At 45.0% G+C, this 15550-nt stretch overlaps 2 protein-coding genes across 14 annotated transcripts in view; one reads left to right on the forward strand and one right to left on the reverse strand.

Moving 5' to 3' along the window:
* Positions 1-15550, reverse strand: part of LOC309816317 (uncharacterized protein C10orf95 homolog) — a gene marked incomplete at its 5' end in the record, with an annotated part of 234588 nt that overhangs the window by 148198 nt on the left and 70840 nt on the right. The gene's annotated exons all lie outside the window — the stretch shown is intronic.
* Positions 1-15550, forward strand: part of GBF1 (golgi brefeldin A resistant guanine nucleotide exchange factor 1) — a 123836-nt gene that overhangs the window by 88532 nt on the left and 19754 nt on the right. For 6 of the 13 annotated variants that reach the window (XM_082630279.1, XM_082630286.1, XM_082630282.1 and 3 more), the window contains exons 4-9: positions 3289-3420; positions 9395-9513; positions 10041-10149; positions 10663-10723; positions 11969-12023; positions 12750-12848. In XM_082630279.1, the coding sequence (XP_082486405.1) occupies positions 3289-3420; positions 9395-9513; positions 10041-10149; positions 10663-10723; positions 11969-12023; positions 12750-12848 (575 nt within the window). The remainder of the gene's footprint in view (positions 1-3288; positions 3421-9394; positions 9514-10040; positions 10150-10662; positions 10724-11968; positions 12024-12749; positions 12849-15550) is intronic. The other 7 variants (XM_082630290.1, XM_082630280.1, XM_082630291.1 and 4 more) reach the window with 2 other exon arrangements.

Genomic DNA, 15550 nt, shown 5'->3' on the forward strand with positions numbered 1-15550 from the left:
TTTTCCCTGAAGGACTCGGGCAGCTCTTCTTACTCTTCCAAAGAAGATGTAGACAGTTGAACCTCTGTCCCCAGGCAGGCTAAGCCAGGAGGTAGAACACCAGAAATTTTTCTTTTCTGGATTCGTAGGAAGCAGTAGAGTTGAATCTGCAGTTGAACCTAGAGGGCAAAACTCCAGTTCTGCCTAGACCAAATTCTCTTGGGAAAGTTAATTTTATATACCATCATCCTCTTTTTTTGGAGGGGTAGGGGAGTGAGGGTGAAAGTGAAGGTTCTTGGTGGGCTCATTAAAAAGTCCAGCCCTTGGGCTTCCCTGGTTGTGCAGCGTTTAAGAATCTGCCTGCCAGTGCAGGGGACACGTGTTCAAGCCCTGGTCCGGGAAGATCCCACATGCCACGGAACAGCTAAGCCCGTGCGCCACAACTACTGAGCCTGTGCTCTAGAGCCCGCGAGCCACAACTATGGCACCCATGTGCCACAACTACTGAAGCCCACGTGCCTAGAGCCCGTGCTCCGCCACAAGAGAAGCCACCGCAATGAGAAGCCTGCGCACCGCAACGAAGAGTAGCCCCCGCGCACTGCAACGAAGAGTAGCTCCTGCTTGCTGCAACTAGAGAAAAGCCCACCTGCAGCAACGAAGACCCAACGCAGCCAAAAATAAATAAATAAAATAAATGAATTTTTAAAAAGGAAAAAAAGTCCAGCCCTTCTAGTTTTCCATCACTAAGTTTCCATAAAGTATTGACTCACAGAATGGAAGTGCTGGAATGAATGTATTTTAACAGTCAGATTCCAACTATCTAATTTGACAGATAAGCTTGGGTATCATATGCCTGCCTGGTTATTAGTAGGAGTGAGACTAATGATTCCTTGTCCATTGACTGGATTGTATATTATGTGAGGGTCACATCCAGAGCATCCAGAGAGTTTTCTGTGGGACTTCGTCCAAGCCTCTGTATAGTATCACTCCTGTCCCCTCCAAGTCTCTCAATGCCATGTTGAACTCTTTCCTCTTAAGAAGCAGAAGGTTAGGGGCTTCCCTGGTGGCACAGTGGTTAAGAATCCGTCTGCCAATGCAGGGGACACGGGTTTGAGCCCTGGTCCGGGGAGACTCCACATGCTGTGGAGTAACTAAGCCCGTGTGCCACAACTAGTGAGCCTGCGCTCCAGAGCCTGCAAGCCACAACTACTGAGCCCACGTGCCACAACTACTGAACCCTGCGCACCTAGAGCCAGTGCTCCGCAACAAGAGAAGCCACTGCAATAAGCCCGCGCACCATAACGAAGAGTATCCCCAGCTCACCGCAACTAGAGAAAACCCACGTGCAACAATGAAGACCCAACGCAGCCAAAAATAAATAAATTTATTTGAAAAAAAAAAAGAAAAAGAAATCTTCAGTTGAAGCAGCCCTGCAGAGACAGACCATACTTCCATCAATTTCAAGCCCACTGAACACAGCAGAGAAACTACTGCTTTGGTACATTAAGTCATTTGGCTTTGAGAGCCCACACCCTATGTGTGGGTTAAAATTTATAGGACTCAAAAAGAGTCAGTTTTACCAGATTAAATTTAAAAAACAAAAAGAGGCAGAATGCACTTGGCCCTGGAAGTGTCAAACGGTGGGTGTAAAATTGACCTAGTCTTTGACTATGAAGCAAGTATAGGTAAAGCAACTGGGTGAATGCTCAGAAAATCTGTTCCCTATCCCACCTCTCAAAGATTTGTCTTCCATCTAACACTTTCATATCTCAAATATACCAAACCTGACTATTTTTTAAATGACAGACCAAATCGTATGTAATACAGTTGTGTTCCTAAAGCAGCAAGACTAGATGACTTTAGTTTTTTCAATGTGCTTTTTAAAGGTATTTTATTTCAGCTTTCCCAAATATATCTATTCCTTACGTCTCAACCCTTTACCATCTTAAACACACACAAAGGTTTTTCTCTAGGTTTTTTCTGCAGATTGTACATCTCTAGGGGGGGTAGTGGGGGATGAGAAGCAGGTTTTATACAGCTGATGTGATCACTGTACAGACAAGCTTGGAAAATGCTACCCAATCTGCCAATTAATTAAAGCATTAATCTGAGGAGCAGCGGGGCCAGGGAATGTTTACCCAAAGAGGAGGGTGGTAGGAATTGAGTGGGAAGCTCCCTGCATTTGCATGAAAATGAAGGTGCTTAGGAAACCCAGCTTCCTTTTGTCTCTAAAGGTGGGGCAGCCCTTATCCAGTCCCTGAATCTTTCTGGCCTATTTAGGAAGCCTTTTAGGGAGCTAGTGTCTGAGATATGAAAGCACAGCAGAAAAACAAAACTTAAACCCTGGGCATAGTAGGGTACAGAGCAAGTCCAGTATAAAGTAGCTTCTTAGACCTGGAATGAAACCTTCTAAATTTAGGAGTATGTGCTGATAATTAGGTAGAATAGATATATAATGGTTTTACAAGTTTTAGAACCATATGTATAGACCGGGTTCAAATCCCAGCTCTGCTTCTTATTAGCTGTGTGATTTGGAGCCAATCATGTGTCTTATCTGAGCCTTATTTTTCTCATCTGTAAAATAAAGATTATGAATTGCCTCTGCATCTCAAGGCAGTTAGCCCTCTGCTTACTGTAGACAGAAAGGAGACTAGAGAGTGGTTAGGACCTTTGCAAGATTATAAACTGTCTCCAACACAGCCTTTTGTTCTTTTTGAGCTTATTTTTCAGCAAGGGACTATAAACCTCAAGTTTCCCCCTCAACTTCCTGTAATGTGCTGCATTCTTTATCTCTAAGAGAAGTGACCTTACCTATAACAACAAAAGACCTAAGACAGCAAGCAGCTCATCCTGGGATCTCTTTGGCCACGTTGGCTGTACTCAAGATGAGGTTTACCTGTGCACCCCCCAAGGGAAGGTGGTGAAATGGACATGGATAATTGACCCAGCAATATTTGTTGATATTAAAGAATTACTGTTAATTTTTAAATTGTGGTTTAAAAATATGTATACATACATAAGTATATTAAAAGCATAAAATTTACCATCTTAACCATTTTATTGTTAATTTTTAAGCATAGTAATGATACTGTGGGTTTTTTAAGCTTTTTCATCTTTTAGAGATACAAACTAAAAATTTTGCAGATAAAATGACATAGTGTTTGGGGTTTGATTCAAGATAATCCAGAGGGAGGAAGATTGTCCCAAGCAACTAAGAACTCTAGCCTCATGGCACAGTTAAGAAGGGCCTTTTTCTAGGGTTTAGCTTTTTGTAAGATGGCCTCTTTATTCTCATTTCTTTTCTTGCAGAACTCTCAGAAATTGAGCCCAACGTGTTCCTTCGTCCATTTCTGGAAGTAATTCGCTCTGAAGATACCACTGGCCCTATCACTGGACTAGCACTCACCTCTGTCAACAAGTTCCTGTCCTATGCGCTCATAGGTAAGAGCTCAGACTTTGTTGGATGACCACAGCTCTTCATTTCTTGCCTCTCCTGGAGTGGTCAGGCTTTAGGCAATGAGCTGGTGATACTGGAAAGTTTTTCCCAGCCATCCCTTTCCTTGTAGACGAGAAATAGGATTGTTTATTGGTTACTCATCACACTAATTGACTCAGGTTGTGCAGAGTGGGGAATGAGAGGTTTCCTTGGGACTCTGATTTCTTTGTGCTCTGGAGGCAGTTAAGGGTATAGTGCCCTTGGAGGTTTGATTTATTTTGGTTTATTTTTTAAGTTATTTTTCAAATATAATGCATGCTTATTTTAAGAAGATAAACAATGAAGAGGTGTCTAAAAGAAAAGTTAATGGTCTCTCTCTCTCAATGTTTCTCCTCCTTCTTCAGGTAAATAATATTAACAGGCAGGTTTGAACCTTCCTATACCTTTTTTTTTTTTTTTTTGCGGTACGCGGGCCTCTCACTGTTGTGGCCTCTCCCGTTGCGGAGCATAGGCTCCAGACGCGCAGGCTCAGCGACCATGGCTCACAGGCCCAGCCGCTCCGTGGCATATGAGATCTTCCTGGACCGGGGCACGAACTCGTGTCCCCTGCATCGGCAGGCGGACTCTCAACCACTGCGCCACCAGGGAAGCCCTTCCTATACCTTTTTCTACATGTGTATAAATGTATATAAAGTTCCACCTCTTTTAAAAAAGAAATAAAAATAGGATTATGTGCTACGTATTTTCTCATTTAATAGTATTAACTTAGGTGTACATGATATAATTATCCATCTGATTTATTCTTTTCCCTCCAGTTTTTTTGAGGTATATAACATTGTATCAGTTTAAGGTATACAGTGTAAAGATTTGATATGTGCATATGTCGCAAGATGATAAACATAATAAGTTTAGTTAAATCCATTGCCTCACATAGAAACAAACTTTTCTCTGTGTGTGATGAGAACTTTTAAGATCTCTCTTAGCAACTTTCAAACATACAATTACAGTATTGTTAACTGTAGTCATCATGCTGTACACTACATCCCCAGAACTTATTAATCTTATACCTGGAAGTTTGTATGTTCTTTTTTTACTGTGATAAAATATACATAATATAAAATTTGTCATTTTAATAATTTTAAAGTGTATAATTCAGTGACATTAATTACATTCACAGTGTTGTGCAACTATTACCACCATCTATTTCTCAAACTTTTTCATCACGCCAAAAAAGAAATTCTAATCATTAAGCAATAATACAGCATTTCCCCTGCCCCTCAGTCCCTGGCAAGATTTTTTTTTTTCTTTTTGGTAGCTGTATAATTTCCCTAGTATAGATATAATACAGTTCACTCAATCATTCTCTTATTGAGTAATATTTAATATTTAGGTTGTTACTTATTTTAAGCCATTATTATTTTTTAAATAAATAAATCTATTTATTTATTTATTTATTTTTGGCTGCGTTGGGTCTTCTTTGCTGTGTGTGGGCTTTTTCTAGTTGCGGCGAGTGGCGGTTACGCTTCGCTGCGGTGCGCAGGTTCCTCATTGCGGTGTGCGGGCTTCTCATTGCGGTGGCTTCTCTTGTTGCGGAGCACAGGTACTAGGTGCGCGGGCTTCAGTAGCTGTGGCTCGAAGGCTGTAGAGCGCAGGCTCAGTAGTTGTGGCGCACGGTCTTAGTTGCTCTGCGGCATGTGGGATCTTCCCGGACCAGGGGCTCAAACCCGTGTCTCTTGCATTGACAGGCGGATTCTTAACCACTGTGCCACCAGGGAAGCCCCAGGCCATTAGTAATAATGCTGAAATAAGCATCCTTGTTCATATGTCTTTATTATTAATTTTCCTTTTGTATGACAGATTCCTGAACTTGAAATTTCTGGTTTAAAGGCCATGTGCAAATTACATTTTTATATGTACTACCAGTTTGCTTTCCCAAAAGATTAAAATCATTTGCACATCCAACAGTAGGTTTGAGAGTTTCCATTTCCCCACTCTGTCACCAGCCCTGAATATTATCGATATTCTTTATTTGTGCTAATTTGATGGGTGAAAACTGGTATTTTGTTGTTTTTATTTCCTTGAGGCTGAACATTTGAACTTATTCTCCTTTGCCTATTATTTTATTGAGTTGTTTTTGTTTTTCTTATCAATTTGTAGTTCTTTGTATAGTGTATATTAACCTATTGTCTATCACAGTATTACAAATATTTTCTCCCAATCTAGTCCAGATATTTTATCCAGTCTATTGTTTATCTCTGAATTAGTTTATGGTGTCTTTTTTGGATTCCTTTATAGTTGGTTTTGTCACTTAGAATACCGAATTTTTTTCCCCTGTTGTCTGCCCATGTGCAAGGGTGAGGAACATAGAACACAGGCAGCTGTCCTTGTTTCTAAGTAGGGAGACAGGAAAAGAGGAAGCTCAGGCTGTAGCTAGCAAGAAAGGAAAATGACCTTCAGTTCAAGGCAAGAAAACCCTTTATCTTTTCTAGAAAGTTGGATTTGCTTAGTTGAAGCATTCAGGATTGGGAGCACGTATCCTGGGTGCCAGCTAGGTTCTCTAGGTGCATGAGCTTCTCCAGGCACCCTAGTCCTAGCTTCATACTTCTCCTAAGCAAAAATCAGGCCCAGCTACTTACAGCCTTGCCCTGAGCACCACCTGCAGGTCATCTCTCTTCACGGCCTCCAGCAGCTGCCCTCTGTGCCGTTTCCCTCTGCTCTTTCGTCAGTGTTACTCTCTCCCCCTTCTGGGGTTGGCAGACAAGCTGGTCATTGGAGACCTCAGGCCAGCTGGTCACTGGAGTTTCCTGTGGTGGGAAAAGAGAGTGCTGGAGGTGGTGATTGCAGTGGGCATGAGAATAGGAACGGGAAGGAGTGTATGAAAGCCAGAAGGCAAAAGAGATGAGATTGGCAGATTTCCCTGCAGTCTTCTCCAGGGTGGCCAGGAAAGGAGGAGATTCTAAAGAAGGGGTCCTGGGGAAGACAAGGTCTGTTAAGTGAGCCAACCTTCTGTTTAGGCTGCCCTTCTGGAAGGAACTGCCCTCCACCTCTCAGCCCTGTGACCCAAGGCATCTAGGGTTATTTTAGATCCTACTCCAAAGACCAGCCTTTTGTTTGGCCCCACACAGCTGCCAGATCAGGATTTGTGCCTCTGATTGCCTGGCTTATGAGGCCCTGCCTGTGGTTCTAAGGACCTGTCACTTGTACGTACCTTTTTAGAAAATTAACTTTGCTACTTCATTCAAGCTCAGAGGATAAGAGCTAAAAAGATCAGTAGCGCTTAAACCACTTTACCTAGAGAGACTACTGAAAGAGGAGAAGAAATAGACCCCCAGGAGTTGGGAGCAAGGCTGCCATTCACTAGGAACTCTGAAACACTACACAGCACTGAGAAGGTCCTGGAGTTCCCGAACAAGGAAAGGTCCTTCTGTGGACCCTGGAGGCCTGAATAAAGGACCCTGTCCAGCAGGGCTGTGAGAGAGGACTCAGGCAACAGCCCTTGAGAGTATAGGATTTTCCGTGTTGATTGGGAGAAACATGGAGAGTTGGTGTCATAGAAGGAGCTGGGTCACCTTCTATACTGTAGATCATCATGAAATTGGCTTCCTTCTGCATGACCTCTAAAGTAGCCGCTCATGATACTGAGTAGTGGCATGTAGTAAATAGGACAAAGAGAGTCTGACTAGGTGTCAGAGACTAACTAGGATGGAAGAGAAAAAAGAAAACAAATGAAAACCACTCACAATTGAAGAAAGTTTTCTGGCTTATTGTGGCAAGAGAAATGTTCTGGTTTCTCAGCCATCTGCTGAGCTTCAAACTCAGGAACTCCATTAATTTCAGGTATTCAGGTACCAAGAAAGAGAAAATGTAAGAATTTCTTCTAATTCCCACACTTAAAACTAGGAGTTTCTCCTAGCTTACACCATGCCACCTCTGGAGCATTTTTCTCTGTCGCTCACAAAGCTTTGTCATGTCCCTATCTTTTTTTTTTTTTTTTTTTTTTGCGGTACGCAGGCCTCTCACTGTTGTGGCCTCTCCCGTTGCGGAGCACAGGCTCCGGGCGCACAGGCTCAACGCCCGTGGCTCACGGGCCCAGCTGCTCCATGGCACGTGGGATACTCCGGGACCGGGGCATGAACCCGTGTCCCCTGCATCGGCAGGCGGACTCCCAACCACTGCGCCACCAGGGAAGCCCCATGTCCCTATCTTTTTTTCCTACTTTTGCTCCCCTTTCAAGAACAATCCAGGCAGTTCAGCAGGACCCTTGTAAGCCTTGATGGAGGTCACTTCTTTGGCTACTCCTTGTAGATATTTATTTATTATAAATTTATTTATTTTATTTTATTTGTTTATTTTTGGCTACATCGGGTCTTCATTGCTGCACGCAGGCTTTCCGTAGTTGCGGCGAGCGGAGGCTACTCTTTGTTGTGGTGCGTGGGCTTCTTATCGTGGTGGCTTCTCTTGTTGCGGAACACGGGCTCCAGGTGCATGGGCTTCAGTAGTTGTGGCATGCAGGCTCAGTAGTTGTGGCCCACGGGCTCTAGAGTGCAGGCTCAGTAGTTGTGGCACACGGGCTTAGTTGCTCCACGGCATGTGGGATCTTCCCGGACCAGGGATCAAACCTGTGTCCCCTGCATTGGCAGGCGGAGTCTTAAACACTGCGCCACCAGGGAAGTCCTCTTTGTGGATATTTAAGTCATGAATGGGAGCAGAGTTTCCTCCTTGGCAGCATTTGTGTTAGCTTGCAGCATGGTGCTGATTGTCAGAGCTAGCTTCTCCCCTCTGACAGCTGAAAGTCTCCCTCCCACCTGTTCCCCAGTTTGCCAGCCTCCAGTCCTGTTTAGTTTGTCCCTTAACTCTCCTTAATCTTTAGTTAAGCTAGTTACAGGATTCTTGTCCATGACATACTGTTTTAAATAAGAATGAAACCAAAGCAGGAAGAGTTCTCTGATTTGCTGTAATGGGCACCCAAATATGAGTATTGGCAGCAGTGACTGTCCGTTTCTTCCCCCTACTCCCCTACCTCAGTTGCACCTGAACACAACATTCCAAAAGCAATCAGAGAGAGATGTGTTGAAAGTGAACATCTGAAAAGAGAAAGGCTGCAACCTTGGCATTCAAAGCTCTGGCCCTACTCGGACCTTGCTCTGGGCCAAAACCTCAAATTTCCAGGCCCTTCCTCTATGAAATGAGTAGCTTTACCCCAGTGATTTCCAAAGTGTGGTCCCCTGACCAGCAGCATTAACTTTACCTGGAATCTTGTTAGAAATGCAAATTCTCAGGCCCCACGCTAGACCTACTAAATCAAAAATTCTGGGAGTGGGACCAGCAATTTCTTTCTTTTTTTTTCTTTCTACAAATTTATTATTTATTTTACTTATTCACTCTTGGCTGCGTTGGGTCTTCATTGCTGCATGCAGGCTTTTTCTAGTTGCAGTGAGCGGGGGCCATTCTTCATTGCGGTGCGCATGTTTCTCATTGAGGTGCATGTGCTTCTCATTGCAGTGGCTTCTCTTGTTGAGGAGCATGGGCTCTAGGCGCGTGGGCTTCAGTAGTTGTAGTACGTGGGCTCAGTAGTAGTGGCTCATGGGCTCTAGAGTGCAGGCTTCAGTAGTTGTGGCACACGGGCTTAGTTGCTCCATGGCATGTGGGATCTTCCCAGACCAGAGATTGAACCTGTGTCCCCTGCATTGGCAGGTGGACTCTTAACCACTGCGCCACCAGGGAAGTCCCAGCAATTTCTATTTTTAACAGGCCCTCCAAGTGATTCTGATATATGTTTAAGTTTGAGAACCACTTTTACACAGTGGAGTTTGTGCTGAGATGCTTATTAAAGCCAGTTATGGGCAAAAATTCTCAGGAAGCCATGGGTTAGGGAATTGGGAGAGGAGAAAACCAAAAGTCTCTCAAAACAGTCTCTAGACAGGACGTCTTGGCTTTTCTGTCTCTCCTCTACACATCTTTTCTTTCTTGTTGGAGCAGATCCCACCCGTGAGGGCACGGCAGAGGGCATGGAGAACATGGCAGATGCTGTCACTCACGCCCGTTTTGTGGGCACAGATCCTGCCAGCGATGAGGTTGTCCTGATGAAAATCCTTCAGGTAAATGGAGGGGAAGAGCAGTTGGGCTAATGGCCAGGACCTGGTGCCTTTGGCTCTACCTACCGGAGCCTGATGGCAGCTTGAAGCTATGTTTTGACTCCACTGGGGCTTAGAGAGCTACCTTGTTTCCAAACAAGCAGCTCCAGTACCCAAAGTAAAAGCTTTTTCTAAGGAAAATAATTAAAAGCTTTAAATGAATTGATATCAGATACCGGAACCCTTAATGGGCTTGTACCTCTGGCAGACTGTATCTGTGCCATCCATCCATTGGGCTTGTGGGCTAGGGCTGGAATGAGTGCTGAACTATGTTGCGGTCATGCAGAGTAAAGACACAGTTCCTAAGACAAGCTCCTGGGAGACCCCCCACCAAACTGAAGCAAGGTCAGCTCTTGCTAACCTCTTTCTCACCCCTGAGTGCTTCCGTAGGAGACTTAGAGAAACAGGAGGCAGCTTCTCTCCCCTCAGGTACACCCTTCTTCCCCCAGCCTGCCGTGTTTATCATGGTCTCTCCTTTTTCTTCCTGATAGGTACTGCGGACTCTGTTGCTGACCCCAGTAGGTGCCCACCTAACCAATGAATCTGTGTGTGAGATTATGCAGTCTTGCTTCCGGATCTGCTTTGAAATGAGGCTCAGTGGTAGGTGCTTGAATACTGGGCCCTTCACCATTCCTGGGGCCAGTATCTGTGAGTATGAATACAGGATGCTGTCCCTCAGTCCCAGAGAAATGGAAAACTCATGACTCCTCCACCACCTACCTTGTGGAGCCATAGGGATCTAGGAGTCTCTGTACTTGACAATTTGTTGTGCAGCTAGAATAGAGACCTTAGCTTTTTGTGCCAGGGCAGGAATTGGGCTGGATCCCAGAATGACTCAGCCCAGAACCAAATCTCCCTCCCTTGAGGTTTCTGGGATTGACACCAGCCTGCAACCCCTGAGAACACATCATTGCTCCCCCTTTTTATCCTGACTCAGTAGTGCCATCTAGTGGGCCAGTGATGTTCTGGCTGCCAGGCTGAGCTGGAGCTGGTTTTAATAAGTTTGGTATAATCCTTAGTAAACAAGGTTTGGAGGGGAGTCTGCTCTGAGAAGCCTCCTGATAATAGCACGGCAAGTAATGACACCTGTGTTATTTGTTTTTGCCTGTGCAGAGTTATTGAGAAAATCCGCAGAGCACACTCTCGTAGACATGGTGCAGCTGCTCTTCACAAGGTAAACCTGCTGCTGTTTGCTTCAGCCCGGCTGCCCAGGCCTCTTGAGCCTGCTTACTTCCACACAGCCACTTCAGGGACCTGGCCAACCCCACAGCCACATCAGAGGCCACTGAGATTATGGATGGGCGTGGTTCTCTAGGACCAGGGTTACCAAGCAAGGGAGAAAGAGGAGGCAGCTGGCTTGGCCTCAGGGGGAAGCAGAGGGTTATTTGATCTAGGCTGACAGAACTTCTGCTTCCCAAACTTGTGTCTGTTTCTGTGCAGGTAGCAGCTGGGAAAGGGAACCCAGAGAGGAAGCCAAACACAAGGGAGCCTGGAACAGGTTGCTGAGCTCCCAGAGCTCAGCCTGATTTCTGTAAGGAAGGACCAAGTCTAGGGTGACCAACAATCCTGGTTTGCCCGACTGTCCCAATTTTAGCAGTGAAAGTCCCTCATCCCCACAAACCAAAACAGTTGTTACCTCGTCAAGACCCTCAAATTAGGGCCTAGCAGACCTTTTCATACTATGCCTAACACCCTGTTTTCTGTACTTCCTTTCAGTAGACAACTTTGAGAAGATCTGAGGCGAGGGCTTTACAGCTTCCCCTAGGGGATATTGATAATGGAAGAGGTTATGCATGTGTTTGGGCAAGGGTTATATGAGAAATCAGTATACTGTGAACCTAAGATTGCTTTTAAAAATAGTCTATTAGGGACTTCCCTGGCGGTCCAGTGGTTAACGCTCTGTGCTGCCAGTGCAGGGGGCACGGGTAATAATCCTTATTATCTACAGACTAGGTCTGCCTCTGGACCCTGCTGCAAATTGTTTCTTACTTCTCAGGTTCAAATTTACTAATTTCAAAACTTCCACCTGCCTTTTACTTCTCACCCTATGCCCAGTCTCCTGGGGTTTTCATAGACTGCCCTCTCCCCATATCATGGCTTTCAGCAATACTTGCTGAAAGGAGTACAAGCAGAAAGGAGTCAGTTTAAAGATGAAAAGAGCCTCCACACTCCAAGGGTACTTAGTCACCTTTCCCTCATGACTACCTTCTTTTTTAGAAAGTATCTGTGTCACAGGTCCCTCAATTTCTGTGGCTCTTCAGTGAAGCTCCAAAAAGGGTGAAATAAGCCTGCTTCTTTTCCTAGCTTTTCCTAAGAGATAGCTTGCTCTGGCCCAGAGCATCTTTGGGCTGTGGCTGGCATGAAGGGGAAGATTTGTTATTATCCTTAATTACAGTCCATGGGATTTTCTATCTTACAGGTTACCTCAGTTTAAAGAAGAACCCAAGAACTATATGGGGACCAACATGAAGAAGGTATGACCTGCTATCCCTCATCCAAACCTCGATCTCCCAAATTCTGTACTATAGAGATTTTCCTGGATACCCTTGCTTAGCAAAAACATACTTTCGCCTAGACAGGTTTGCTTGGAATCTAGAAATAGCTATCGCTCCTTTACCAAGAAATTTATTCTTTCCCAGGTACCTCTCCTTCCCCAACCTTTCCTTTCCAGCCTATATTTGTTGACCCACTATGTAAGCTAGTGAGCCAGTCCTTCATGGAAACTGGGTGAGGCCCATCAGGCTGGGCTGAAAATGTATGTTGATAAAGATGAAAATCCTGCCATCCCCTCAGGGCCCAGTCTTATCAGCAGATAGGAGGCCTAGAGAGGCTATACCTCAAATCCCATCGTAATACTGGATTAGACTGGGCTCATGCTTGGACTAGCCTCTGTTGACAAGATAAATCAAGTCTGACTCCAGATCAGAAGGTTCTCAAACTGCTAGGAGAAGAAGGGTGTTCAGAAGAATGGCCTCTTTCTATCTTGAACTGAAGCCCTGGACTTCACAGGCCTCTGATGAGGATTCTGCTTGCAACCCTAAGAGGTTCTGCCCTTGAAGATGACCCTTGGCTGTTTGGTGCATGCACATAACCTTCCCCTTTCCCCTGCCATCCATCCCCATTCCTGCCCTGTGCCCTGTTGGTGTGTGTTTGAGTTTATTTCACTCTGCTTAAATCGTTCGTTTGCCTGTCTTTCACAGATTTCTCCATGTCTCCTCAACAAACTGGAGCTAAGTAGTGGGGAGCAGACCAAAGCCCTGAACCAGTTAGAGAGGGTACTACTCTTTAAGAACCTCAAGGTCTCTCTCCCTCTCCCTCTTCCTCTCCCTCTCCTTACCCCCTTTTTATTTATTTATTTAAATGTGTATTTTTTATATGTAACATCTGGGTCCCATATCCACTGTGTAGAGCACAATTTACCCCTCCCTTGTAACATAGCACGGCTTTGGAAGAGCTGCATGTGTTTGTAACTTTGCAGTGCTGGGAATTTTCGTGGGGCATCTGGCTGCCTGAAGGCAGAAGGAAGCCTTGAACTGATAATACGTTATGTAGTAAGCCTAGAAAGAGAGCCTGGGTCCTGCTGACGTCTTGTGGGGAGGCTTAATATCTACCATTTCTAGGGGAACTATGAGGAACTGTCAAACAAGACCCTTCCCTTTTCTGCCCTCTCCCTGTCTCAGAGCTGGCATTAGAAAGCTTAAGCACAGTCCTTGATTCTAGCTGGATGCCTGAACTTGGTTTTGAGGGAAAGGGTAGTCTGTCTAGTTGGGGCCATTTTTTTCTTGGTTACCATTAAAGGGGTCATTCTAAGGTTTAGGACTCTAGATGGATGAAAAGGACCCAGGTCCCAGGTTAGCCCAGGACACTGGCAGTACTTTGGGATCTGCAAAGGTGACTTCTGTCCTTTAGAAGTAAGGGAACTTAGAACGGAGGTGCCAGCTAAAGATTACCCTAATCCCCATATCCCTGCTTCAGGAAGAAGAGGGAGAGAAGGAGGTGTGGGCTATCTAAGCTCTCATAACAGTGTGCATGCTAGAGATGTGGCTGTAGACATCCAGGTCATTGAAGATAAAAAGAACTCTGTGTGTTTTGTGTGTGTGTGTGCACTAGACAGTCCATAGGCCTGTGTTTGCTTTGCATGCCTTGTCTCAAGTTTCACTTGTGTGCTTGCCTAGTCTCAAGTTGCAGCTCTCTTCAGTGGCTACCCACCATTTTGCCATGATTATTAACCTAGGACCTGCCCTTTCTTTATAAAGCTTATATTGTCCTTTGGAAATAAAATGTTATACGGATAAGGTGATGTAGAGTTTCATGAACTGCTCACCCCTGCCCCGCCCACCTTAGGATCTTAGAACAGGGAGCACGGCTATACTTTTAAAGGACTGAGACATTTGTAAGAACTGGCAGCCTCTCAACTCCTATTCCATCCAGGAGGCAGAGAGCATTCATTGAAATGATCAGGTTAGAGCTACCTCTGCACAGGATAGAGAAGGAAACAGGAAGGACTGATCCTAGTGTGGGATGGAATCTCAGTGACTGGGCTTCTCCATGGAAGTAGGACTACCTGGAATTCCTGATATTGGGGAGCCACCTGGAGAGAAAAGATAGTTCACACAAGTCAATCCAGATGTGAGTGCTTTTTGGAGCTCAGTGACAGTTTCCAGTTTAAACCAGGAGGTTCCTCTTTTCCCTCATTGATCTTTTGGACTTCTGGCCTATCTGCATGTTTAACTGACTCTTACCCCCAGAACTTTCTTTTGGGCTTCAGTGGTTTCTGGAGGGAGCATCCTGGTTCCTGCTTAACCACAGTGCTCAGAGCACTTGAAGCTCTATTCTAGGCATATGACTGCCGGCATTTTGGAGATGCAGGGACAAAAAGTGTAAATCCAATGTGAGGCTGTTGCTATGTTACTAAGAGCTGGAGGTGGGGCTCAGCTGTTGGGCCTGTCTCCTTTAGGGGTGGAGATATGAGTATGGAAGGAAGAATTATGTGGTTTCTAAGCAAAGGATCAAAGGTTGTCCAGATTCTGGAGGGCTTGGGGGAGGAAGGGGGGCTTATCCTTCAAATAGCAGAAGGAATTGAATAGGCCAAGGATAATATGGGTATTTTCAGCTTTTAGAAGGAGGCAGGGAGAAAAATTGTTTCTACTCTCTTTTAGAGTCATTCTAATGGTTCCTAGAAGAGAATTGCTGTTGCCCATTCCAGGAATGGTCTATCAGTCTAGGACTAGTTTGATATAACTGTAGAAGGACTGGATGCAAACTGTAATTGAGAAGGCATCAGGATTAAGAAAATGAAATGGGCTTAAACAAAGTAGCTGTGAACTTAGGGTGGAGAAAATGCATGAAAACTTATACCCTAAAGTAGTCAATAGGTGATAAAGACTTTCCTTTGTGACTAAAAGGAAGCTATAGGAGTAAAGGTTTTCCTTTGTGACTAAAAGGAAGCTATAGGAGAGAGAGAAATGCAGCAAGAGGAAGGGAAATGGAATAGAGCAAGAGTCCAAGAAATCAGTAGCCTTACCATCTGAAAGCATGAAGTTGCTTCTAGAAAGACCAACAGTGAGAAGGACAGGAGGTCTCATTTATATACCAAAGTTGGGAGCAGCAGCGTGACGTGATCTTTCATCCTTAACTCCACAAATCAACTGGGATGCCACTCCTTCCTTAATTCCAAGGAAGGACCTTTGACCAATTTGATGTAGACATTCCACAGTAAGGGATATGGTTAGGATCTAGGCCCAGTTCATGAAGTAATAGGAAAGCTAAGAGTTTGTCTGGGAAGGAGTAGACTCTCACAGTTGGATCAGAACTCGGAGTAGGAGGCTACTATGCAGGTAGTTGAGGAGGAAGGCCCAGGGATCCAGGGCCTGAAGATCTGCAGCTTTGGGCAAAGGACCCCCTGCCCTTACGCTTTCTGCAAGAGGGTCAGGCACCATCTAGAGGACTGAGGATTGCCACCCAGTATTCAGGGAATCAGAGTGATGTATGAGGGCTGGCC

The sequence above is a fragment of the Mesoplodon mirus genome (assembly GCF_964341445.2).
Source record: "Mesoplodon mirus genome assembly, chromosome: 2".
Classification (NCBI taxonomy): Eukaryota; Metazoa; Chordata; class Mammalia; order Artiodactyla; family Ziphiidae; genus Mesoplodon; species Mesoplodon mirus.